Raw genomic sequence first — 26471 nt, forward strand, 5'->3', positions numbered from 1 at the left:
GTTGGTGCAAAGGTATATAAAACATCTGGTCCATCATGTCAAATATACTGTTTTTGCAGTTGCTGCTTTGGCTACTTGTTTGCTGGCAAAGTCAGGGAAGCATTGGGTCTGCAGGGAGGTCAAAGGGGCCCCCAGCTCGGTTGTGCAGCCAGCAAGCATCAGTTCAATGAAAGCTTCACCAAGCTGATAACATAGCTTATCTTGGTATTATACCAATTTGAACAACCTTTCAGAAATCAGAAAAAAATCACCCATTTTGCTTTTATAGCAGGGGTCTATATGTATGGTGATCCAGTAATCATCCCTTTGCTTGATGGTAACGAAATGCCTGTCATCCCACTAGCATTTCTGCATACAGCTTACCATGCTCACCAGCATAACTAAGGGCCGAGTTGGTTCATTTTCATCAGCCCACTAACAGCTGGTTGTCATGGCTAGCATCATTGTCATCATTTTCACTATGACTGGCAGTCTGACTCACTGCCTGTGCCAACTCAATGCTCTGCCTTCATCCTCCTATTGCTGCTGCTCCACTTCATATTCCTCTTTTTCACCTTCCCCATCCTTCTCATCCCACAGCATGCTGATGGAGAGCAATATTTCCTAGCCTATTCAAGTCAGGACATCCACAGTTTATTTTATTTTGCAGAGTCTTCAGGCTGCTGAAGAATTATCTGGCGGCGACATGCAAATGATTACCCACACATGAGATGCCCACATATACGACTCGCCACTACCGCAACAAGTACTTACAGGCACTGTTGAGCCGCCTCCACTAGTATCATGTGCGGTATCACCCGCTGAAGAAGTGACTGAAAAACAAGCAGATTGTGCTCCAAAGGGTCTTTTAGGCGCATGTCACCTGCGCTGTGTATAGCCATGGCCAACACTCTCTTCCTCTAATGACATCACCTCCCCGGCACCTGTCTGGTTCCCAGGTATAACGCACCACAGGATCCTCATCATTCTCATCCTTGATTTGTCTGACAGTAGACTCTGTGTGGTTAATGGCATAACTGTGCTGTACCTGCCTGACTCTCACTTTGAAATTTGCCCTGGCTCAGAGTGCTTTTACCACAGATAGTGCCCCTACCACCACAGCTTGCAAAGCCAGCAATACAACTTGACATTATAATCGTGACTTCCAGCTCCTTCAGCTCCATGTCCTCCAAGTAAAATGACTGACTGTTCACCTCTTCCAATAAATCAACTGGAAGAAGTTGTTCTGGTGAAGTATCTTCCTTAATACCTGGGGCGCTTTGGATTTGGGGACTAAGAGGAAGAACAGAAACAGGTGTTATTGACAAAATTGAAATTCTGCTGAGCACAACTTTAAGTGTTATGGCAGCGAAAGAAGTGGACTGAGCAGAACAGTAACTCAAGCTGATTGTGTCGCTGTCAGAGGCTTCAATAGCTTGCTGTGACTGAGACAACCTACATTCCATTATGCCATGCAAGAAAAAGTAGAAGGGTATTCCCGCTCCATTTATTTATGTACCATATATTGTTTTTAATTTGATTATCCTTTATTCTATGTATTTGGCAAACGCAAGGTTAATATTTTGTATGTAAATTTCGTGAAGGTGGTCATAAATCATATGATCTGCCAAACCACCTGTTTTTCATCATACATGCATGTAATGTTCACTTGATTCTGTCATAGTAGCTTTGACAAATGACGCCCGAGCTGCATCTGAAGCTCGTCACAATATTTGTTCATCCTTTTCCCTGTCTCTGTAACATACCTGGCGGCGTCCTTGCATAGTGGTCCATCTCCCACTGTGCAAAAGCGCGCACTTGATTTCCAGTCCAGACTATCACTCTGGCTTTCCTCCATGCTGTCTGTATGCCTCTGTTTCTTCTGCTTAAGGGCGGCGCCCGATCACTTCCAGCTTCTTGTAGCTGCTGCGGGCACACCCCTTGTGCGTCCTCAGCCTATTGCTGTCTGTCACCTGGTATTTAACCCAGCTCTTTCCTGGAATCCTTGCCTGAGCATCTTGTTCTGTCAGTTGGCCTTTGGTCGCTGACGTGCCAGGTCCTTCCCTGTTCCCTGCCTTCGGTTTCAGTTCCCGTGTCTGAACTGTGTCCTGTCTATGCACTCTAGCCAGCTACCTGTCTGAACACGCTCTTAGCCTGCTCAACCTGCCTTCTAGGGGCTGCATACCTAGATCTGTTTCTGTGTTTGTTTGCCTGTCTGTCCGCCTTCCTTAGGCTGTATTTCTAGGCCAGTCTGAACACGCTCCTTGCCTGTTCGTCCCGCCTCTCTGGGGGCCGCATACCCAGACTCCCTCCTGTCTCTCGCTGCAGTGTCGGTTTCTATCCGAACACTCAGTTCCTGTCTGAACACTCTCCTACCTTTTACCTGTTTTGTTTATATGTTCGTACCTTCCCTTTTTCTGCAGAGTGTGAACCTGCTCCTAACTCCTTCTCGTAGTCGCTGTACTTTCGTTTGTGAGTTTAGTGTCCACTCGCTACTTCATTGCAAGTATCTAGTGCGTATCTGGTTCTGCCTTTCCCTTCCTGTCTGTTCCGTGTGAACAGAGCCCTGTCCGCTCTGCTCCGCCTTGCTCATCGCTTCTGCGGTTTCCGCTCTGCTCCGCCTTGCTCACCGCTCCTGCGGTTTTCGCTCTGCTCTGCCTTGCTCACCGCTCCTGCGGTTTTCGCTCTGCTCCGCCTTGCTCACCGCTCCTGCGGTTTCCGCTCTGCTCCGCCTTGCTCACCGCTCCTGTGGTTTCCGCTCTGCTCTGCCTTGCTCACCGCTCCTGCGGTTTCCGCTCTGCTCCGCCTTGCCCACCGCTCCTGAGGTTTCCGCTCTGCTCCGCCTTGCTCACCGCTCCTGCGGTTTCCGCTCTGCTCCGCCTTGCTCACAGCTCCTGCGGTTTTCCGCTCTGTTCCACCTTGCTCACCACTCCTGCGGTTTCCGCTCTGCTCCGCCTTACTCACCCCTCCTGCTGTTTCCGCTCTGCTCCACCTTGCTCACCGCTCCTGCGGTTTCCGCTCTGCTCCGCCTTGCTCACCGCTCCTGCGGTTTCCGCTCTGCTCCGCCTTGCTCAACGCTCTGCTCCGCCTTGCTCACCGCTCCTGCGGTTTCCGCTCTGCTCCGCCTTGCTCACCGCTCCTGCGGTTTCCGCTCTGCTCCGTCTTGCTCACCGCTCCTGCGGTTTCCGCTCTGCTCCGCCTTGCTCACCGCTCCTGTGGTTTCCGCTCTGCTCTGACCCTTTGCTCGCTGCTCCTGCAGCCTTGCTCTGCTCTGACCCTTTGCTCGCTGCTCCGGCAGCCTCGCTCTGCTCTGACCCTTTGCTCGCTGCTCCGACAGCCTCGCTCTGCTCTGACCCTTTGCTCGCCGCTCTGGCAGTCTTGCTCTCCTCTTGCCCGCCGCTCCGGGCGGTCTAACCCTGCTGTGTTTGTCCACCGCATCTGCGGTTCTGTTCTGGAAGTCCCAGTCTGTACTGGGTCCTATCCACTCTGTGCTCCAGCCTGTCATGCCTGCCAGTACCTCCCTGCCTGCATACCAGTCATGCTTACCAGCATCCACCTGCCTGCATTCCGGCCGTACCTGCCAGCACCTCTCTGCCTGCATACCAGTCGTGCTTACCAGCGTCCACCCGTGTGCATACCAGCCGTGTCTGCCTATACCCCCAGTCTGTGTTCCAGCCTTACCTTCCAGTTCCTGTATTCCCCGGTGTGGGCCAACAGCCGTGTCCGGACTCTGACCTGGAGTAGACCCTGGTTCCTCTGCTCGGTTCCTCCCTGGTGCACTGGCGTCGTATGCCGTCGTGCGACCTTGGTCGGATCGGGCAGATACTTAGTTACGCCCCTCCAGGCACTCTCCGGTTCATGGCCCAGTGGAACTACTAAACACGCACACGTCAGTCAGTCCGGGCGTGTGCATTATAGTCTCCTCCTGGCATATCTCAACTTTTAATGGAATCATGAATAAAATAATATTTTTAATGGTGCTGGAATACCCTTCTACTTTTCTTGAATGTCTCATGTCTGGTCAGGACGAATTTCCATGCTCGTACCCTCTGGGCTGCCACAGGTGAGATGGCATTTTCTAAGAATGGTTAACATGAGTAGACTCTTTCCTGGACATAGTCAGTACCTTCCTCAAGTGGGTATATTTTGTCTTACAAATAATTCCATTATTCCCTCTGCTTCCTTCCCAAAAATATGTTTGCCACAGGCAAAGGAGGCCAAGTATAGACTTCATGTGGTAATATTACTGCAGGGATGGATGCTGCCAGCAATGGCCATAGTGCTGCTGTGGGTGTATCCCAAATTTTTTGCTGTGATATGTTTTTATTTTTCTCTCAGGTTACCATGTTCATTGCCAAGACCACTTTTTCATTTAACATACATTTTGGACACAAATATAGCGTTTATGTCATTTCTAAAAAAAAAAAAAAAATTACCACATTTATCCAACCAAAGAAAAATATGTAATCAACAACAAATTCCAGGTAGGGTACATGTGATGCCCAAAAAGTCTAATGTAACACAAGCCTTCCTGTAATATCGATGTGGCGTGGATATGTCTCCAATTTAAACAGGTGTGCCAAAACAAACTTGCACAGTTAAATATCTTGATTTAGTGTAATCATTTCTTTTTAGATTTTTGGTTAAGCAGATTAATAACCCCCCTGCTCAAAAAGGACGAAGTAACAACAAATGTCACAAGGTAGGAACATGGAATCAAACTGCCTCAATAGCCCACTATATAATTGTGAGGTGTACAGTTGCCAAATTGGAATATTGAAACGTATGGAAAAAGTAAAACGTATATAATAATGTTTTCAAGTTTTAAAAAACGTATCTATCAAACGAAAAGAAGTGATTAAAAATGTTATGTTGGCTGGTAGGTACACGAACGGAACTTGAGGCAACAGCTAGCATTATTGTTGTGGCACCAACGCTTGTCAAATTGTACTAGTAAAACAGTTAAGCAAAAACTTAATCTGTGTATATATATATATATGTTATCTATACATATATATAGATATAAATATTTATATCTATATATATCTATGGATAGATAGATAGATAGATAGATAGATAGATAGATAGATAGATAGATAGATAGATAGACTATTGCTTAAATGTCCCCCCCCACCCCCACCCCATCTCTTTACAAAAATTCAGTAACCCTAAAAACCTGTTTTTCTAGACAGGCGCATGCACGGAAAGGAAAATGTAGCAACAGCAAACAGTATTGTTGTGATGCGTATGATTGTTAAATTGGACTAATAAAACAGTTGCAGAACCTCAACTTTTTTGTATTTTATTTATAATTTTTCTTTTTTTTCTTTAAATACAACGGAACCCTAAAATGCTACTTTGTTGGATAGAATCATGTGGCAACAGTATGCAATATTGTGGTTGTATGGTTGCTAAACTGGACTAATAAAATAGGTGTTCAAGAATTAAAATGTGTCCTATTTTTTAAATACAGTTATATGAAAAAGTTTGGGCACCCCTATTAATCTTATGCTTAATGTTTTATAAAAATTGGTGTTTTTGCAACAGCTATTTCAGTTTGATATATGTAATAACTGTTGTACACAGTAATGTTTCTGCCTTGAAATGAGGTTTATTGTACTAACAGAAAATGTGCAATCTGCATTCAAACAAAATTTGACAGGTGCATAAGTATGGGCACCTCACCAGAAAAGTGACATTAATATTTAGTAGATCCTCCTTTTGGAAAATAACAGCCTCTAGTCGCTTCCTGTAGCTTTTAATGATTTCCTGGATCCTGGATGAAGGTATTTTTGACCATTCCTCTTTACAAAACAATTCCAGTTCAGTTAAGTTTGATGGTCGCCGAGCATGGACAGCCCTCTTCAAATGATCCCACAGATGTTCAATGATATTCAGGTCTGGGGACTGGGATGGCCATTCCAGAACATTGTAATTGTTCCTCTGCATGAATGCCTGAGTAGATTTGGAGCGGTGTTTTGGATCATTGTCTTGCTGAAAGATCCATCCCCTGCGTAACTTCAACTTTGTCACTGATTCTTGAACATTATTGTCAAGAATCTGATGATACTGAGTGGAATCCATGCGTCCCTCAACTTTAACAAGATTCCCGGTGCCGGCAATGGCCACACAGCCCCAAAGCATGATGGAACCTCCACCAAATTTTACTGTGGGTAGCAAGTGTTTTTCTTGGAATGCTGTGTTTTTTTGCCACCATGCATAACGCCTTTTTGTATGACCAACAACTCAATCTTGGTTTAATCAGTCCACAGGACCTTCTTCCAAAAAGAAATTGGCTTCTCCAAATGTGCTTTTGCATACCTCAGCCGACTCTGTTTGTGGCGTGCTTGCAGAAACGGCTTCTTTCGCATCACTCTCCCATACAGCTTCTCCTTGTGCAAAGTGCGTTGTATAGTTGACCGATGCACAGTGACACCATCTGCAGCAAGTTGATGCTGTAGCTCTCTGGAGGTGGTCTGAGGATTGTCCTTGACTGATCTCACCATTCTTCTTTTCTGCCTTTCTGATGTTTTTCTTGGCCTGCCACTTCTGGCCTTAACAAGAACTGTCCCTGTGTTCTTCCATTTCCTCACTATGTTCCTCACAGTGGAAACTGACAGGTTAAATCTCTAAGACAGCTTTTTGTATCCTTCCCCTGAACAACTATGTTGAATAATCTTTGTTTTCAGATCATTTGACAGTTGTTTTGAGGAGCCCATGATGCCACTCTTCAGAGGAGATTCAAACAGGAGAACAACTTGCAAGTGGCCACTTTAAGTAGCTTTTCTCATGATTGCATACACCTGGCTATGAAGTTCAAAGCTCAATGAAGTTACAAAACCAAAAAAGTGCTTTAGTAAGTCAGTAAAAAGTAGGTAGGAGTATTTAAAACAAGAAAATGATAAGGGTGCCCATACTTATGCACCTGTCAAATTTTGTTTGAATGCAGATTGCACATTTTCTGTTAGTACAATAAACCTCATTTCAAGGGAGAAACATTACTGTGTCCAACAGTTATTACATATATCAAACTGAAATAGCTGTTGCAAAAACACCAATTTTTATAAAACATTAAGCTTAAGATTAATAGGGGTGCCCAAACTTTTTCATATAGCTGTACATCTTGGCCGTTACCAAAAAGGATCTTACAAGAAAGGCTTGGTAGGGTCACATCAAAAAATCAAGCACCTAAGCATCTAATATTGGACTGTTAGAACAAAGAAGTGTGCAAAACATATACTGTATATACAGTACAGACCAAAAGTTTGGACACACCTTCTCATTTAAAGATTTTTCTGTATTTTCATGACTATGAAAATTGTACATTCACACTGAAGGCATCAAAACTATGAATTAACAGATGTGGAATTATATACATAACAAAAAAGTGTGAAACAACTGAAAATATGTCTTATATTCTAGGTTCTTCAAAGTAGCCACCTTTTGCTTTGATGACTGCTTTGCACACTCTTGGCATTCTCTTGATGAGCTTCAAGAGGTAGTCACCGGAAATGGTTTTCACTTCACATGTGTGCCCTGTCAGGTTTAATAAGTGGGATTTCTTGCCTTATAGATGGGGTTGGGACCATCAGTTGTGTTGTGCAGAAGTCAGGTGGATACACAGCTGATAGTCCTACTGAATAGACTGTTAGAATTTGTATTATGGCAAGAAAAAAGGTCAGTCAGTCCGAAAAATTGGGCAAACTTTGAAAGTGTCCCCAAGTGCAGTTGCAAAAACCATCAAGCGCTACAAAGAAACTGGCTCACCTGAGGACCGCCCCAGGAATAGAAGACCAAGAGTCACCTCTGCTTCTGAGGATAAGTTTATCTGAGTCACCAGCCTCAGAAATCGCAGGTTATCAGCAGCTCAGGTTAGAGACCAGGTCAATGCCACACAGAGTTCTAGCAGCAGACACATCTCTTCAACAACTGTTAAGAGGAGACTTTGTGCAGCAGGCCTTCATGGTAAAATAGCTGCTAGGAAACCACTGCTAAGGACAGGCAACAAGCAGAAGAGACTTGTTTGGGCTAAAGAAAACAAGGAATGGACATTAGGCCAGTGGAAATCTGTGCTTTGGTCTGATGAGTCCAAATTTGAGATCTTTGGTTCCAACCACCGTGTCTTTGTGTTACGCAGAAAAGGTGAACGGATGGACTCTACATGCCTGGTTCCCACCGTGAAGCATGGAGAAGGAAGTGTGATGGTGTGAAAGTGCTTTGCTGGTGACACTGTTGGGGATTTATTCAAAATTGAAGGCATACTGAACCAGCATGGCTACCACAGCATCTTGCAGCAGCATGCTATTCCATCCGGTTTGCGTTTAGTTGGACCATCATTTATTTTTCAACAGGACAATGACCCCAAACACAACTCCAGGCTGTGTAAGGGCTATTTGACCCAGAAGGAGAGTGATGGGGTGCTACGCCAGATGACCTGGCCTCCACAGTCACCAGACCTGAACCCAATTGGGATGGTTTGGGGTGAGCTGGACCGCAGAGTGAAGGCAAAAGGGTCAACAACTGCTAAGCATCTCTGGGAACTCCTTCAAGATTGTTGGAAGACCATTTCCGGTGACTACCATTTGAAGCTCATCAAGAGAATGCCAAGAGTGTGCAAAGCAGTCATCAAAGCAAAAGGTGGCTACTTTGAAGAACCTAGAATATAAGACATATTTTCAGTTGTTTCACACTTTTTTGTTAAGTATATAATTCCACATGTGTTAATTCATAGTTTTGATGCCTTCAGTGTGAATGTACAATTTTCATAGTTATGAAAATACAGAAAAATCTTCAAATGAGAAGGTGTGTCCAAACTTTTGGTCTGTACTGTATATATTTTTACAACACACTCACTCTGCTAGTTAGACAGTTACATCTAGATTTCAAGAAAGTGAAGGTTTTTCTTTTGTCCTTTAAAGGGAACCTGTCAACAGAAAAAAATGCTATAAACCTACAGATATGGGGTTAATCTGCAGGTTAATAGCGTTATTAATCTGTCTGGCGCCCACACTAAGCCGAGCACTGCAACGAGAAAATGAACTTCATTCTCCCCAGCAGCATTTGTGTTTCAGTCATGGGGGTGCTGTCGGCGCTGGTTCAGAGCAACGACTGTAACTGCACTCCCGGCCCTTACTGACAGCCGGCCCCAATGCAGAGCCAGTGTTAGTCAGGGCTGGAGGTGCGGTTATTGCCATCGCTCTGTATACTCAGAGCGGTGACTGAACCCGCGTCGGCACCGCCCCTCGTGAACAAAACCCAAACGCTGCCAAGAGGAATAAAGTTCATTTTCTCCCCACAGTGTTCGGCTAAGTGTGGCCGCTGGGCAGGTTAATAAATCTATTAACCTGCAGATTATTACTTATCAATAATGATGAGTAGTGAGCTTTGATCTCCTATCCCTATTCTGTAAAATCCTAAATTTGCTGGTGCTCATCTTTTATTGTCCTTCTGATAGTTCTCTTGATTGGCTGCACTAGACAATGTGATATTTGCAAAGCATTATGGGGAAGACCGTGTGACTGTGCCTGATGTCATGAACTAATTTTTTGGCTAATTCAATCTTCAGCAGTTTGTGAAATGGTGTCGGGGATTTTTCTTTTTGTTTTTGCAATCTTCACCAATTGAATCGCAATGTATTCGAATTCAAAGGGATCTGCAAATTTCAGGAAATTAAAATCTAAGTAATCTCTACTGACTATATTATTGGAAAATATGATCAATAAATGTCCTATTATTTAAGTCAGGTTTTTGTGTTACATGTATTTTCTAAGAAAAATGTTGGCAATTTATTTTCTTTTACATATCACATTCTGTAATAGAAATAAAGAATGTAAATCTTACATCATTCACACTGGCCACTGAGCCTTTATTAGACTCTAAATTCCCATTGTTTCAGGAAACAACACATGTACATAGCCACAATGGCCAGACCAAACCCCTAAGTTTTGTACTGAAGAATCAAGTGAGCCTATGCAAATGTCATTGTGAAGGAAGGGGGAGTAGGGACATTTGTGATATCACCTATTGTGATTGGTGAATCCTTTGTAGACAGCTCCTATAAGTTGTACACATTACATAAGCATTGCCCAATTTTTGCCAGATCAGCCAACTGTGTAAGGTGTTTGTGGGCAACTAAGCAACCCCTCCCCCCCCATGGACCATTAGCCTTCAAAATTGGAAAATGAGCCAAATCAAAAACTACTGGTCACCGACATATAGCAGATCCACCTATGATCTAATGTGTTAAATTCTGACTTTTGTGAATATAAACACTTGGATAAATTGTTTAACTGGGAGATAAGTGCACAAGCTTTCCAGTCCAAGCAAGTGCATTTTTTTACTTTGGAACAGAAGATACTTTTCTAAATAATGTGATTGAGATTTCTTCCTTTTAAAAACTGATTATCCTTTTTAGTAGTTTGTTATAGAAACAAGATCTGAGTCATTGCTTTCTGAATGACAATATTTTATCCTTATAAAAGCATACAAACTCGTTCAATGCAAACAATATGGGACTCTGGTTGTATTTCCGCAGCTGTCATGTTCCCTCTGCAGTGACAGTTAGTGAACCTATATTAGCTCAAGAGGGTGGGAGAAGAACAAGGGTCCAGCAGACATTGGATTCTTTTTTAAGACAAAAGACCCCCTGCCTTGCACTTTTATCCACATGGGATCAAAGAGACAATCTGCATATGAAAGGCTTATAGTATTATGCAACTTAAATTAGCCAATCGCCACCCCGCCAGCTTTGAGACCTTCACAACAAAAACTCTCACATCTGTTCAATCAATTGCTCTATCCTCTCTATTTGTCTATCCTCACCATTGCTTGTCAAGTCAATCAGTTTATTAGATCACGCTCCTGAAAACCATGCTCGCAGCTTTAGTTCTGAAACAAGGAGTCTTCACAAAAGAGAAATCTAATAAAACATTGTTTAATCTTTGAACAGTCTCTCGCCTTACTGATTTTTATTAAAGGACAGACAATTCTATATTATGACCCTGGGCAATTCTATACTTCCAAAATTCTACACTATATGAATTTTATAATTTCAAATATTTTACCATTTTCATGTTCAATCTATTTTATTGAAAGGTGTTTTTTTCATGATAAAAGCCTAGAGAAATAACAGTAAGCAACATAAAAGTAAGTTGGTACAAATACAAGAATAATCCACCACAAATCATTACAAGTGCAATGGTTTACAAGCAAAGCCATGTACATGGACCTTGCACGACTTAAGGCTTCCGTATGGGTATGGTGGCCTTCCAATTTCCCTCCCCCCTCCGACAGATGAGTTAGTGGAGATAAAGTTTTTGCCATTTGAATTTTACCACCTAATCATCCAATCATTTCATTATTCAGGAGATAAGCTGCTGACAGAACTGTCTAGCTGCAGCTTTCTCTGCTATCAACTATGAAAACACATGAGCTGCTTATGGAATAGCCGAGAAAAACAGCGGTCGGTCAAATGATCTAATGTGTATGAGGGCCTCAGGGAGCCCGTACATATTAGCCTGTGCTTGGCAAACCTGCCAATTCCAGGAGGACTGGCAAAAAATCGAATGTGCATAGGGGGTCTCCAGGTTTTCGTGGGCCCCGGGCGAAAGAGTCTCAGTGGGCCCCTTTAACACATACTAAGATTCATGATGCACAGATACGGCGGAGAAATAAAGGTATACAACACGGGGCCCAGGCTGCCATCTCATCCTTCACATATGCAAACATGCACACATGCACAGTAGGCAGACATGCACACACAGTAGGCAGACATGCGCGGATACACACAGTATACAGACATGCACAGTACGCAGACATCAGACATGCACAAGCATACGCACACACACAGTAAGCAGACATGCACAGTACGCAGACATGCACACACATACGCACGCACACAGTACGCAGACATGCACACACACAGTTTTCAGACATGCACACACGGTACGCAGACATGCACACACGGTACGCAGACATGCACTCGCACAGTACGCAGACATGCACACGCACAGTATGCAGACATGCACAAAAACACAGTACGCAGACATTCACACACACAGTGCGCAGACATGCACACACAGTACGCAGACATGCGCACACACAGTACGCAGACATGCACACGCGCACAGTATGCAGACATGCACACGCGCACAGTATGCAGACATGCACACGCGCACAGTATGCAGACATGCACACACACACAGTATGCAGACATGCACACACACAGTATGCAGACATGCACACACACAGTATGCAGACATGCACACACACAGTATGCAGACATGTGACGCGCCCCTGGGCCTACTTGGTGTAGCGTTGCGCACGCGGGGACTACCCGGAGCCGGGCCTGTTGGGGGTAGTAGTCTCGTGGCGGTGACCCGGTCCGTGCCCAGGGAGTCAAACTGAGTGGCAGTATATTAGCAGTAGATGTTGGACGACTACGCCACCCGTTGAATGCAGCTATGGAGCTGCCGCTGCAGGGCAGACCGCTGAGGCCGGTGGTACGATTGTGCAGCGTAGATGGTATAACCCCCAACGGGAAGGGTATGGCCTCAGGGCAGCCGACGTGGATGATGGGGGTAGCAGGAACCACTCAGAGACGATGCGGTGTAGTTCAGGGTCTTTACTGGTGATAAAGATAGACCCTCCCGGAGTACTGGCTAGCGATCGGGGCCTGGTCAGTCTTTGAGCAGATGGGATTTCCCCTGGCCAGGCGGAGTTGTAGGCCTCCCCAACTAATTGTACTCTTCTGGCTACCTTGCTAGAGGCGGGTAAAAGTAGCCCACGTCCCTGAGTGTACCGTGTGGTGCTCACCCGTATGGCCGGTGACTCGGGGCCTTCTAGTGGCTTCCGCTCCACGATGGCGGTGCTGGTCCCACGCGTGTGACCGTGCCTTCGGGTTTCTTGGCCAGAGGACCTGAAATCCCCTGCTGGTCGGTTTCTGCTGCTGGGTAAGGATTAGTCCCCACAGCCTCGGACTCCGGGTCCGGTGGTAACTCTTCAATCAGGGCGAGCTCTACAGCTGCCAGCCCCTGATTCCTTTTAGCACGACTTCCCCAGAGCTCCTGATCTTTCTTGTTCCTAAAGCTGCTCCACTACAGACAAGACTGTGTCTCTGTCTGTGTTCTCTGCTCTTTCTCTCTAACCCTGCCTCAGCCCCAGTTTTATATAGGGGAAGTTCTTCCCCTCCCAGGACTGGGCAGGAGGTGTGGCATGCATAGGATTCCTGACCAAGAGACCTCCCACCTGCTCTCAGACATAATATGGCTATTACTGTGGCAACCAGACCCCTGGGGTGTCACATTCCCCCCTAGTGAAATTTAGTACTCCGGGACTAAACATATTTTTGTAACATAACAAATTACAAACAGAAACAACGCAATAAAGAAAAACATTAGGATGGTCACGGCGTGTCCGCAACCGGGTGCAGTTTTTGAGAAAACAAGGGTGTCCATTTCACCAAAACAAGGAGACATAACCAGGTAGGGGTCTGTCCTGCCCCGAGTCTTTATCAGTCTTTTAGTCCATCCTGGGTTACGCTCCAACTATATGCAAAAAGGTTTCCCGGTAAATCCACCAAAGACTCCTACAAATAACTAGAAACACATAATTATACACAAGCAACAATAAACAGGTAAACATTAATAAAATAGCTTGAACATTTAGATCCTCCACCGTATGGGCAACTGGCCTCTAGTGACCCTAGTGGACCTACGGAGCTGGCTGACTGGTCCTGAGCTACAGGGTATAGGAGCTGTCAAGGGTAAACTGGGCAGCCGTCTACGGACTCTTTGGCTCACTAGGGGTATGGCAGGCTCACTATAAGCAGAGGGTTGATTCTCCTGGTCTGCTTGTGTGGGGTCTTCTGCCTCCTGGACCGGCTGTTCTTCCAGCTCTACCTGTGTCTCCGTAGGCACTTGGGATGCTGGTTGGAGGAACGTGAGGACGGGTACCACAACAGCACCATTGACTTGAGTCCAAGACCGAGGGAAGTCTCCGAGCACAGTACTAATCATATCTTCCCTTTCCTCTACGGGTCGAGGGTCTTCTTGTTCCTCTTCAGGGTTCCGTAGCTGTTCGGGACACTTCTTCAGGTGATCCCGGGATACAATGGCTGTGGTTTCCCCTCCGTCTTTACTGATTGTACAGATCTTTGGGTTGTCGTGGCTTGAGGGCAGTACGGTGTACGGGTCCTTCTCCCACTGGTCGTCCAACTTGTGGAGCCGTCTTTTCCTCTTCAAGACCTGCTCTCCGGGCACCAGGGGAACAGCGGGAGCATACTGGTTGTAAGTTTTCTCTTGTCTTTCCCTAGCTTGACAGAGACTTCGCTCCACGCTCTCCTGTACTTTCCGGTACTGCTGCTGCCTCTCTGTGTCCCAGTCTGCTTCTGGTGAAGTGTCCTCGGGTGTCAGGACTCCCATCTCCAGATCAACAGGAAGCTTACCAGGTCTTGCCCTCATTAGGTAAGCCGGGGTACAGTTGGTGGAACCTACAGGGATGTGGTTGTATAGGTCCACCAGGTCGGGCAGCTTTTCAGGCCACAGACTACGTTCTTCCAGGGGCAATGTTTTCAGAAGATCTATCACCACCTGGTTCATTTTCTCACAAAGTCCATTAGTTTGCGGGTGATAGGGTGTTGTTCTAATCTTCCGGCAGCCATACAGGGTGCAGAACTCCTGGAAGACTTCCGCTTCAAAGGCAGGTCCCTGGTCCATCAGCACCTGCTCCGGGTATCTGTGCGGACGGCAGAAGTGCTGCTGGAAGGCTCTAGCTGCTGTTTGAGCCGTTAAGTCCTTGACGGGGACGACAACCAAGAACCGGGAGTAGTGATCCACGATGGTTAACGCGTAGACGTAGCCACTTCTGCTTGGGGTCAGTTTTACATGATCCAAGGCTACCAGTTCCAACGGCTGTCTGGTGATGATGGACTGCAGGGGAGTCTTCTGGCTGGCACGGTCCCTCCTTCTTAGGTTGCATGGGCCACAGTCTCTGCACCACCTCTCGATGGTTCCTCTCATGCCTACCCAATGGAACCGCCCGCGCAGCAGGAACTCCAGCTTCTTCCATCCGAAGTGCCCAGCTCCGTCGTGGTATGCCTCCATCACCATAGCTGCGTCTCTTCTTGGCACCACTACTTGCCAGATTAGTTCATGCGTCCGGGAGTTAACCATTCTGCGGCACAACTTCCCCTTGTAAAGGAACAGTCGACTCTTCTCAGCCCACAGTTGCTTGGCTTCCTCCGGAGCGTCCGGGTCAAGGCGTGCATCTGGCCGAGTCAGCATCTCCTTTACCAGTCGGACGGCAGGGTCACTGTCTTGCGTCTCCGCCCAGTTGTAATGAGGTAATGGGTTGAACGTAGCGGATTGCTTACTCCTTACACGGTGGGAATACTGGATAGTCCCATGACGGTGGAACGCGGGGAGTTCAACTTCTTCCAGTTCCTCTGAATCTTCCCCTACGTCCGGTAGGTTCGGCATCCTGGACAGGGCGTCCGCGTTGGTATTGGAGCGTCCTGCCCGGTATTTGATTGTAAACTCATAGTTGGACAAGCGGGCCATCCATCTCTGCTCTAGGGCACCGAGTCTTGCAGTGTCCAGGTGTGTCAACGGGTTGTTATCCGTGTACACGGTGAACCGGGAAGCAGCGAGGTAGTGCTTAAAGCGTTCGGTGACTGCCCACACCACTGCCAGGAACTCTAGCTTAAATGAGCTGTAATTCTCAGGGTTTCTTTTGGTGGGTCGCAGTTTTCGGCTGGCGTAAGCAATTACCCGTTCCTTCCCCTGCTGGATCTGGGACAGTACGGCTCCTAGCCCGATGTTACTGGCGTCGGTGTAGAGGATAAAGGGCTGGCTTTAATCAGGGTACGCCAGGATTTCATCCCCCGTGAGGGCCATCTTCAGCTGGCGGAAGGACTCTTCTTCCAGCTTCTCCCATCTGAAGGGTGGCTTCTGGTTCTTGGCCTTCCTGGACTGGCCTATCAGGAGGTCCTGCATAGAAGCTGCCTTTTTGGTGAAACCGGGAATGAACCTTCGGTAGTAGCCTACAAACCCGAGGAACTGCCTCACTTCCTTTACGCTGGAGGGGCTTGGCCATTCCTTAATTGCGGTGATCTTATCAGGGTCGGGAGCCACTCCGTCAGCACTCACCACGTGTCCCAGGTACTGCACCTTTGGCTTCAGGAGGTGACACTTGGAGGGTTTCACCTTTAGGCCGTAACTTGCCAGAGCTTCGAACACTTCCGCCAGGTGTTTCAGGTGGTCCTCGTAGGTCTTGGAATAGACGATGACATCGTCCAGGTATAACAGGACCGTCTCAAAGTTTCGGTGTCCCAGACAGCATTCCATCAATCGCTGGAAGGTTCCTGGTGCGTTGCAGAGTCCGAACGGCATGCAGGTAAACTCGCTAAGTCCCATCGGAGTGGTGAATGCGGTCTTCTCCCGGTCCGCCTCTGCTACAGGAACCTGCCAGTACCCGCTAGTGAGATCCAAGGTGGAGAAGAAGTTAGCAGATTTTAAAGCAGCCAAAGACTCCTCTATTCTTGGTAAGGGGTACGCATCTTTGTGTGTGATACGGTTAATTTTCCGGTAATATACACACATTCTCATGGTGTTGTCTTTCTTTTTGACCAAGACTAGTGGAGCTGCCCAGGGGCTACAGCTATCCCTGATTACCCCAGCCTCCTTCATGTCTCTAAGCATCCCCTTTGGCGTGTTGGTAGTGTGCAGGGGGTACGGGTCGATACCTCTCTTTTATGGGAGGATGGTCTCCCGTGGGGATATGGTGTTCTACCCCCTTGACTCGCCCGAAGTCTAACGGGTGTTTACTAAACACTCTCTCGTACTCTCGAACCACCCGGTAGACTCCCTGTTTCTGGTGGGAGGGAGTGGAGTCAGTACCCAAATGTAGTTGCTGACACCAATCCTCCATTATTTTCGTAGAGCCGTTACCTTCCTCCGGGTGAGATGGAGGCAAGGGTTCCACAGACTGTATAGAATTTTGGTTGATAGTATATAATTTGGCTAGCGTAGCATACCGGGGCAGGTATACTTCCCTTTTCCCGATATTTATTATACGAACGGGCACCCTCCCATGGCGTACATCAACTACCCCCCGTGCTGTCAAAATGGTGGGCCTACTGTCTGAGTAGACTGGTTCTACCATGGCCTGGTAATCTCTACCTCTCAGACCAATAGCTGCCCAGCACCAAATCATCATTTCACTTTTCGGGGGCATGGCAATAGGGAAAGGGTCACACATTCTTACGCTACCAATCTCACCACCGGAGAGTTCCACCTGTTGCCGTCGCATCAGTGCCCGGATCTCTTTCTGGAGCACTCGCTGCTGGCCGGAGCTGGCGTTCTTGGCAACCTGCTGTAAAATGAAAATCACCTCTGCAAGACAATTTTCAATCACATTAGTTCCTAGAGTTATCTTTGGGTGACTCTCGCGCTTGTCAATGTCTACAATGATCAGTCCCTGTGCTGCCAGTTCGACTCTACCGATTTTAATGGTCATTTCTTTAAATCCGATCTGTGGCACGGGCTGACCATTACTGGCGATGATACTCAAGTCGTCATCTGGATAGCGGGTTATATCCGAGTCATTCCAGTACTGCTTGAAGAGCACGTACGGGATGGTGGTGACCTGTGACCCGGTGTCCAGTAGGGCACTCATAGGGATGCCATCCAGTACCACAGGCAAGACTGGACGTCCTCCCACATATTTGTCGCGCCAGTTCGATGGGCCTGGTGATCTTTTTCCTGGGGGTTGGCCCTCTACCCCAGGTTGTGCCAGTTTAAAGGACAGTACCTTGCCATATGTCCGGGTTGATTGCAGTGGCGGCAGATAGGTTGTCCGTCCTCGTTGTACCGGTCGCTGGGTCTTCCTCTGGCCGGTGGGGTCCTCCTTGGTCGACGCCACGGGATGTCCTCCGGTCCGGATGCCAGCTGGATCTTCCCTGGAGTGGAAACCTGTAAAGACTGCACAGTTCGGGTTAGCGCAGCAACGCTTTTAGCTAGCTCTTGGACCTGATGGTGCAGGTCCGGAGCCGGGTCATTGTTCAAAGCCTGCGCATCAGCCCCCACAGGCCCTGCAGACAAGGGCGCCGCCTCCTGGTGGTAAGTGATAGCTGGGCGCCTGTGGGTCACAACGCCACCCGGTGTCGGTTCTCGGAGCACCCGGATGGCTCTGTCCTTGAACTGTGCAAAGTCCAGATGAGGATCCTGTAAGGCTATGGCCCGCAACTGGGTTCGGTGGACATTGCAATATAGTCCCTCTATAAATTGCTCGGTCAACAGCCTGTCCTCGTTTCCCACGCTGTCAGGGTCGGTCTGCTTAATGGCTCTCAGGGCCTCTTGCAGGTTTAGTGCATAGTCCCTTATACTCTCATGTGCTCGCTGCTTGCACCCATAGAATCTAAGCTTAATCTCGGCTGAGGTGCGGGTATCAAAGGTGTCCCTCAGCCGGGTTAGTATCCCTGCGACAGTCCTCCTCCCAGGTGGCCAGGACTTTACCTCCCTTTGGGCTGCCCCGGTTAGTTGGGCCACCAGGATGCTCACTTTTTGCTCTTCTGTGAGGGGGTACACCTGGAAGAGGCTATCCAGCTTTTCTTTAAAGTCATTCAGGGTATGTGACTCCCCTGAGTACTGGGGTAGCCAGGCTGCTCCCGGGATATAGGGCATGGTGAAAGGCATGACTGCAGCAGCGGTGGCGCTGGCGGGGGTTGAGGCAGTGAAGCTCTCCTCCGTATCCGACATCCTCCTCCCCCCTAGTGGACCGTGGCCTACCTTGCGATGATCCTCTTCCGTAGGCCGCGGCTCCGCAGTGGATCGTCAGGGTCGAGGACCTTCCGTCGTGCTCCTGTGACGTCGGCGTCTGCTGGGTTCCTTCCAGGACCTTACGCAACGTCCGGACGTGAGGCGGGGCTTCAGTTCTCGCGCGCTTTCGGAGTCCACGCCCCTCTTCTTCCCACGCGGCGTCTTCAAGATGGCGTCCAACGGCGGGAAAACTCCACGGATGGCGGGAAGAAGGCAGAAGATGGCGCCGGATGGCGGGAAAACTTCGCGGATGGCGGGAAGAAGGTAGAAGATGGCGCCGGATGGCGGGAAGAAGGTAGAAGATGGCGCCGGATGGCGGGAATCTTCACCACTGGTAAGTTTGAACAGTCTTTTTCAGGCACGCAGTACCCGGTGGTTGCGGGCACGAAATCCTGCCGACTACGCCAAAAGTTGACGCGCCCCTGGGCCTACTTGGTGTAGCGTTGCGCACGCGGGGACTACCCGGAGCCGGGCCTGTTGGGGGTAGTAGTCTCGTGGCGGTGACCCGGTCCGTGCCCAGGGAGTCAAACTGAGTGGCAGTATATTAGCAGTAGATGTTGGACGACTACGCCACCCGTTGAATGCAGCTATGGAGCTGCCGCTGCAGGGCAGACCGCTGAGGCCGGTGGTACGATTGTGCAGCGTAGATGGTATAACCCCCAACGGGAAGGGTATGGCCTCAGTGCAGCCGACGTGGATGATGGGGGTAGCAGGAACCACTCAGAGACGATGCGGTGTAGTTCAGGGTCTTTACTGGTGATAAAGATAGACCCTCCCGGAGTACTGGCTAGCGATCGGGGCCTGGTCAGTCTTTGAGCAGATGGGATTTCCCCTGGCCAGGCGGAGTTGTAGGCCTCCCCAACTAATTGTACTCTTCTGGCTACCTTGCTAGAGGCGGGTAAAAGTAGCCCACATCCCTGAGTGTACCGTGTGGTGCTCACCCGTATGGCCGGTGACTCGGGGCCTTCTAGTGGCTTCCGCTCCACGATGGTGGTGCTGGTCCCACGCGTGTGACCGTGCCTTCGGGTTTCTTGGCCAGAGGACCTGAAATCCCCTGCCGGTCGGTTTCTGCTGCTGGGTAAGGATTAGTCCCCACAGCCTCGGACTCCGGGTCCGGTGGTAACTCTTCAATCAGGGCGAGCTCTACAGCTGCCAGCCCCTGATTCCTTTTAGCACGACTTCCCCAGAGCTCCTGATCTTTCTTGTTCCTAAAGCTGCTCCACTACAGACCAGACTGTGTCTCTGTCTGTGTTCTCTGCTCTTTCTCTCTAACCCTGCCTCAGCCCCAGTTTTATATAGGGGAAGTTCTTCCCCTCCCAGGACTGGGCAGGAGGTGTGGCATGCATAGGATTCCTGACCAAGAGACCTCCCACCTGCTCTCAGACATAATATGGCTATTACTGTGGCAACCAGACCCCTGGGGTGTCACACATGCACACGCGCACAGTACGCAGACATGCAGATACACTACGCAGGCATGCACACACACAGTACGCAGGCATGCACACACATGCAGGCATGCACACACATACACACACATGCACATAGTACACAGATATGCACACATACAATACGCAGACACGCACATACACAAATATATACACAGATACGTACACATACAAGCATACATACATATTTGAACACAAATTCTTAAAAACATATATAAAACAGACATAAATATATATACACACTGACATACAGAGATATTCACATCATACATGCACTCACACACACACATATTAGAAATATTTTTAATATGGGGATTGGGGAAACTGGGAACGAGCCTCGCTCACTTGCCCCGGCCTGTCTCAACAGCTCAGGCATGTGCCTGTGTCGGGCCACTGGCGCGTGTTTGATGACCATTACAGACATGACCCTGGACCATCAGGGGGGCCCACTTGCCGTCAGGTCCCGGGCCTCTTACCCGGTATCTGTGCAGGACCACTGGTGCTGTTTGATTGCTGTCAATTTACCAGACATGGCTGCATGTAGTGCGCTGTGCGGCTGTGTCAGCTAGTAAGGACACGGCAGGGGTGACTCACAAGCAAAATTAAAGATGCTGTGCCGACCCTGCTGTGTCATTACTACCAGTCATAGCCGCACAGCGCTCGGCTATGTCTGGTAAAGTGACAGCAATCAAACAGCGCCAGAGGTCCTGCACAGATGTCAAGGAAGCAGCCTGGGCCCCGACGGCTAGTTGGCCCCCCAGATGGTCCAGGGCCCCGGCACTTGCCCGGGTGCCGCCGCCGGCCCTGGGTCTCCCAAGTATTCTCCAACAGATATTGTCCTCTATTAAAAATGGTCCATATGCTTACTGTGGCACTGTACTAAAGATACGTGTATCTATTACATGGAAGCCTACAGTATAATAAACCCATAACAGGCTATGAGCAGTACCTATGATATGCATTTCAGAAAGTACAGAAAATATCAGATGTGCCACCTTTATATAAAAAGAAGGAAGTAAACAGAAAAAATCTAAATTAGAAAAGAAAGATGGAGTTAATAAAAAAAACACGAGGGGAAGAACAACTGGGAAAATATATGGAGAACATATAAACACATGGAAAATTAGCATTTTATACATTTTTTAATATAGCATTTCCAGCACTTCAAAATATAACTACATGACACATCAACTATACCAATGCCATAGAATGTTTTTGTATTTTATACTAGGTGTCGTACTGCAACCTTCTTGGGAAAATATAGGTAGGCTATGCACAGGCTCACTACTCATGTTTTATCAGAAGACATTCTCAAACGAAATAATAAAACAAATTTTGAAGAGAAAACTTATTTGCATTAGATTAAAATGGACTGATTTATGAGAGCTTGTGTACCTAAAAAGATGAAGATGTGGCATACATCAACCCAATGAGATCATTAATTTCCCATTGGTGAAGGTAGATCAATATGTTTTACCTCCTAAAGTTTATATTGTTCTTGTGAGCAGACATGTTTGTCAACAAAATCAATACTTAGATATGTCTTGGCTTCACAGACAACCATGTCATGCATTATATTTCTTTTCCAGGTAGTATTTGCCTTGAACCAAACCCTCTTGCAGCAGGAGAACCTTCGAGCTGGTAGTCTTCAAGCTCCATACACAACTGAGGACCTCATCAAACATTACAACTGTGGAGACCTGAACTCAATAATATTCAACCATGATTCTTCACAAGTACGATTGTACATTTTCTCAAAAACATTGCTTTGTATTGTTAAAGTTTATATCAGGAGAAAGTAAGGTAGCGCCAGCTTCTGCTGTCAGAAAACTACTCTTTGAGGTTTTGACTTCATATATGTGGTTTCCCAGGCTGTCAGTGTGCTGATATAATGTTCACTTCCTAATTCTACACATACATCACACATTTTATTTCAAGAAGATGTTAGATATACTTTAAGGAGCTTATCTCCAGAAGAAACAAAGAAGATATAGACTTTAAGAACACACTGTACATAGACCAACTGGCATTCTGACCCTGGTACTGGGGACACAAAGTTACTATAGATATAATGTCACAGCATATGTGACCCCAATATAATCCTGCATATTACATGACAATTAAATGCTATTGTAAGATCATTCAGACAGAACATGCAAACTGTCAAAAGCATAACAACTTCGTTTGGCTACTCAAGTGGGCTAAATAGAAAGGTCCATCTGTGTGTGGCCAATTTAGCGTCTGCAGAAATGCTCCTATCTACAACTGTTTCATTCTTTAGTAAGCATGGTAGTGCTAGATATATGCTTTACCTCTCCATTAGATACAAAACGTCGGTATCTGTCCATTTTCAATGCGAATAACATGGAGTTTGTATTTTGTTAGAGCTCTGGAAGTTTTTGTGGGATTGTCTCCAATGATCCGGAACTTGAGAATGTTATTTATACAGTCCCTTATTATGAATCTAGGTGAACTTTTATCTGATAACACAGATCAGGGACATACTGTTTGAGAATAATAGCATATTAGTAGCAAATTCAATAGAAGTGTTAAATTGAGCTACGCTTTGCTTTTATCTACACATCCCTACAATTCAGTCTTGTTGTGTTTTTCAGGTGCCTAATTTTATAAATGCCACCTTGCCACCACATGAACAAATAACTGCACAAGAGATTGATAATTATTTTCGCCAAGAGCTAATCTACAAAAGAAATGAACGAATGGGAAAGAGAGTGAAGGATCTGTTGGAAGAGTTTCCGGAAAAGAGCTTTTTCTTCGCTTTTGGTGCAGGTAAAGGTAGACTCAGATATACATCTCAGGGGCCTGGGAAGTCAAAGGCCCCTATTCATTAAGACTGGCGTTTCATACCCCAGTGTTAATGAGGGATATGCAGGAATAGGATTCGCTGAAAGTACTTTATATTTCATGTCTGGCAATTATAATAAATAGGGATTTCATGTAAGACTGCATGATCCGGTCATCAGCCTGTATGTTTAAGTGCAATACTCAAGTATCGAGTGTAGTTATCGTGTGCATGGAGGGTGTGGAGACAGAAGTCTAGTAGGGTGCAGATTCTGAATAATATTTAGAAGCACAGGACAGGGGATGAATTGGAGCTAAAGACTTTGATTAGGTAGTAAAGATGTATAAGAGACTATCCATGCGTACATGTAGTCAGGTGTAATACAATTTAGTACATGGCATGTAGTATTGAATAAAGACTACCTCTCCTACTACATGAGCTACCGTATATTCCATTCCTGAGTAACAAGGTGACCTTTCCTGCAGGGCTGCCCTTGAATAGGACCTCTTTTGTTTAATAGGAAACCCAGCCATGGGTAATAGTTACAATTTATTCATAGATGCGTGTAGACAGATAAGAGTCTAAAATATAAAGGCAGGCAGCTCTCCAAATAAAGTGTGCAAACAACTGGAGGTACTTTTATTGACCCATCTCAAATGCAACGTTTTAGCTCCAGAAACAACAGAAATTGACCTTTCGCTAGCATGACAAATGTAATGCAATTTAGTGATGTATAAAGGGTGAACACTTAATAAATACATAAATTTACATAAATTAAAATGGAACAATAAATATGAAAGTGACAATGCAATATAGAACTATGAGGTGCACAAAGCCAAATACATATATATTAATGTAATTACATAGTGTCATAATAATACATGTAAGAAATCATATTCCTATAAAAAGCAGGTACATTCTGATTCTAATTTTTAAAATCTCTAAACATTTGTAAATGTCATCTCCATCTGCTAATCACACCATGTGATCCATCACCTGTCCTTACTATATAAGAAAAATACCAGATATTGGCCAAACACTCACTCTAGGACACATCTCCTAGCTGTAGACTTTTCCTGTGTCCAGGTCATATGATCCTGACAATATTATTATTTACTATTATAGCGCCATTTATTCCATGGCGCTTTACATGTGAAATATTGTATACATAGCAAAAAACAAGTAAAATAATCTTGAACAAAAACGAGTCATCAACTGGTACAGGAGGAGCGAGGACCCTGCCCGTGAGGACTCACAATCTACAAGGGATGGGTGAGGATACAGTAGATGAGGGCAGAGCTGGCCAGGCAGCGGTATGGTGGAATGAGGGTTACTGCAGGTTGTAGGTTTCCACGGTAGGCGAGAGTCTAATATGTTAGGGTAGAGAGTTCCAGAGTAGGGGGGATGCACAGAAGAAATCTTGTATGCAATTGTGGAAGAGGAGATAAGAGGGCAGTAGAGATGGAGATCTTGTGAGGATCGTAGGTTGTGTGCAGGTAAGTTCTGGGAGACTAAGTCACAGATATATGGAGGAGACAGGTTGTGGATGGCTTTGAATGCCAAAGTTAGGGTTTTGAACTGCAGTGAAGGGATTGACAGAGAGTAATGGCCAGGGAATAGCGGAGGGATAGGTGGATTAGTAGGGCAGCAGAGTTTAGGATAGATTGGAGGGATGCAAGAGTGTTATAAGGGAGGCCACAAACCAGGAGGTTGCAGTAGTCGAGGCAGGAAATGATGAGGGTGTGCACTAGTGTTTTTGCAAATTCTTGGTTGAGGAATGTGCGGATCCGGGAGATATTTTTGAGTTGGAGTTGGCTGGAAGTGGAAAGGCTTGGATCTGAGGTTTTAAGGAGAGCTCAGAATCAAGGGTTACCCCGAGGAAGGGAGCTTGCGGGACTGGGGAGAGTGGGCAGCCATTGACTTTAATGGATAGGTGAGTTGGGGGGGTTTGAGTGAGATGGTGGAAAGATGATGAATTCAGTTTTATTCATGTTAAGTTTTAGAAATCTAGCAGAGAAGAAAGATGAAATAGCGGACAGACATTGTGGGATTCTGGTTAGTAAGGAGGTGATATCAGGTCCAGAGAGGTAGATCTGTGTGTCATCATCATAGAGGTGATACTGAAAGCCGTGAGCCTTTATGAGCTGTCCCAGGCCAAAGGTGTAGATGGAGAAGAGCAGGGGTCCTAGAATTGAGCCTTGGGGGACACCGACAGATAGGGAGCAAGATGAGGAAGTGGTGTGTGAGTTGGAGACGCTGACTGTCCGGTCTGTTAGGTATGCGGAGATCCAAATGGGGCCAAGTCTGTGATACCAAGAGATGAGAGAAACTGTAGAGGGAATGGTCCACTGTGTAGAAGGCAGATGACAAGTCCAGGAGGAGGAGGACAGAGTAGTGTCGTTTAGATTTGCCAGTTAGTAGGTCAGTGGTGACTTTAGCTTCAGAGGAATAGTGCAGTCGGAATCCAGATTGTAAACAGTCAAGGAGTGAGCAGGAGGAGAGGTGAGACAACAGTTCAAAATGACGTGTTGTTCCAGTAGTTTTGAGGTATAGGGGAGAAGTGATATGGGGCGATAGTTAGACAGAGAGGATGGGTCAAGAGTGGGCTTTTAGTGTGATCGAGGCATGTTTGAAGCATGAGGGGAAGTCACCAGTTGTTATTGACAGCTTGAAAAGGTGGATAGCGTTGAAGACTGCGGTAAGGTTTGGGATGAGTTGTGGTGGGATTGGGTCAAGTTCACAGGTGGTGAGATGTGATTTGGACAGGAAAGAGGAAAGTTGATCTCCATAATGGCGGAAAAGCTGGTTTTGGAGGAGGAGGGTTGAGTAGTTATGAGAAGGGGCTTTGGGGAATTTAGGCAAAAGCTTTGCCTGATGTTGTCAATCTTCTGCTTGAAGAATGAGGAAAAGTCTTCAGCTGAGATGAGGAGAGAGACAGGAGGTGCAGGGGGATGGAGGAGGGAATTGAAAGTACTGAATAGCTGTTTAAGGTTGTGAGAGATGAGAAGTAGGTTTATTTTGCTGCAGTGAGTGTGGCCATGAAATTAGTGAGGGACTATTTGAATGCGATGAGGTGCTCATTGGAGTGGGGCCTTTTCCATCTCAGCTCAGCAACCCTGGAAGCCCATCTCAGTTCTTTACTCAGGCTGGTGTGTCAGGGTTGCCTGTTGATTGTGCAAGCTTTGATATGAGTGAGGGGGGCAACCAATTCAAGAGCTGCAGCTGTTGTGGTGTTATATAACGCGGCAGCAGCATCTGCATCGTATAAGGAACTTATGTCTTTAAGAGGGAGACGGGATTCAGAGAGTGAGTGTAGGTTGAGGTGTTTGAGATTTCTGTAAGGGTGTGCAAGTTTGTGGACTCGGGATTGTGGACCTGGAGAGGAGAGGGAAGAGAATGTAAGATGAGTTACAGTGTGTGGCCATC

The 26471-nt window shown here is 46.8% G+C and overlaps 1 protein-coding gene across 1 annotated transcript in view; it reads left to right on the forward strand.

Moving 5' to 3' along the window:
* Positions 1-26471, forward strand: part of LOC141165790 (metalloprotease TIKI1-like) — a 192584-nt gene that overhangs the window by 94155 nt on the left and 71958 nt on the right. The window contains exons 3-4 of the mRNA XM_073651704.1: positions 21832-21978; positions 22858-23032. Coding sequence (XP_073507805.1) covers positions 21832-21978; positions 22858-23032 — 322 coding nt within the window. The remainder of the gene's footprint in view (positions 1-21831; positions 21979-22857; positions 23033-26471) is intronic.

Source organism: Phyllobates terribilis, unplaced genomic scaffold (genome assembly GCF_046119375.1).
Source record: "Phyllobates terribilis strain yellow unplaced genomic scaffold, ASM4611937v1 Scaffold_1__5_contigs__length_1240528914, whole genome shotgun sequence".
Classification (NCBI taxonomy): domain Eukaryota; kingdom Metazoa; phylum Chordata; class Amphibia; order Anura; family Dendrobatidae; genus Phyllobates; species Phyllobates terribilis.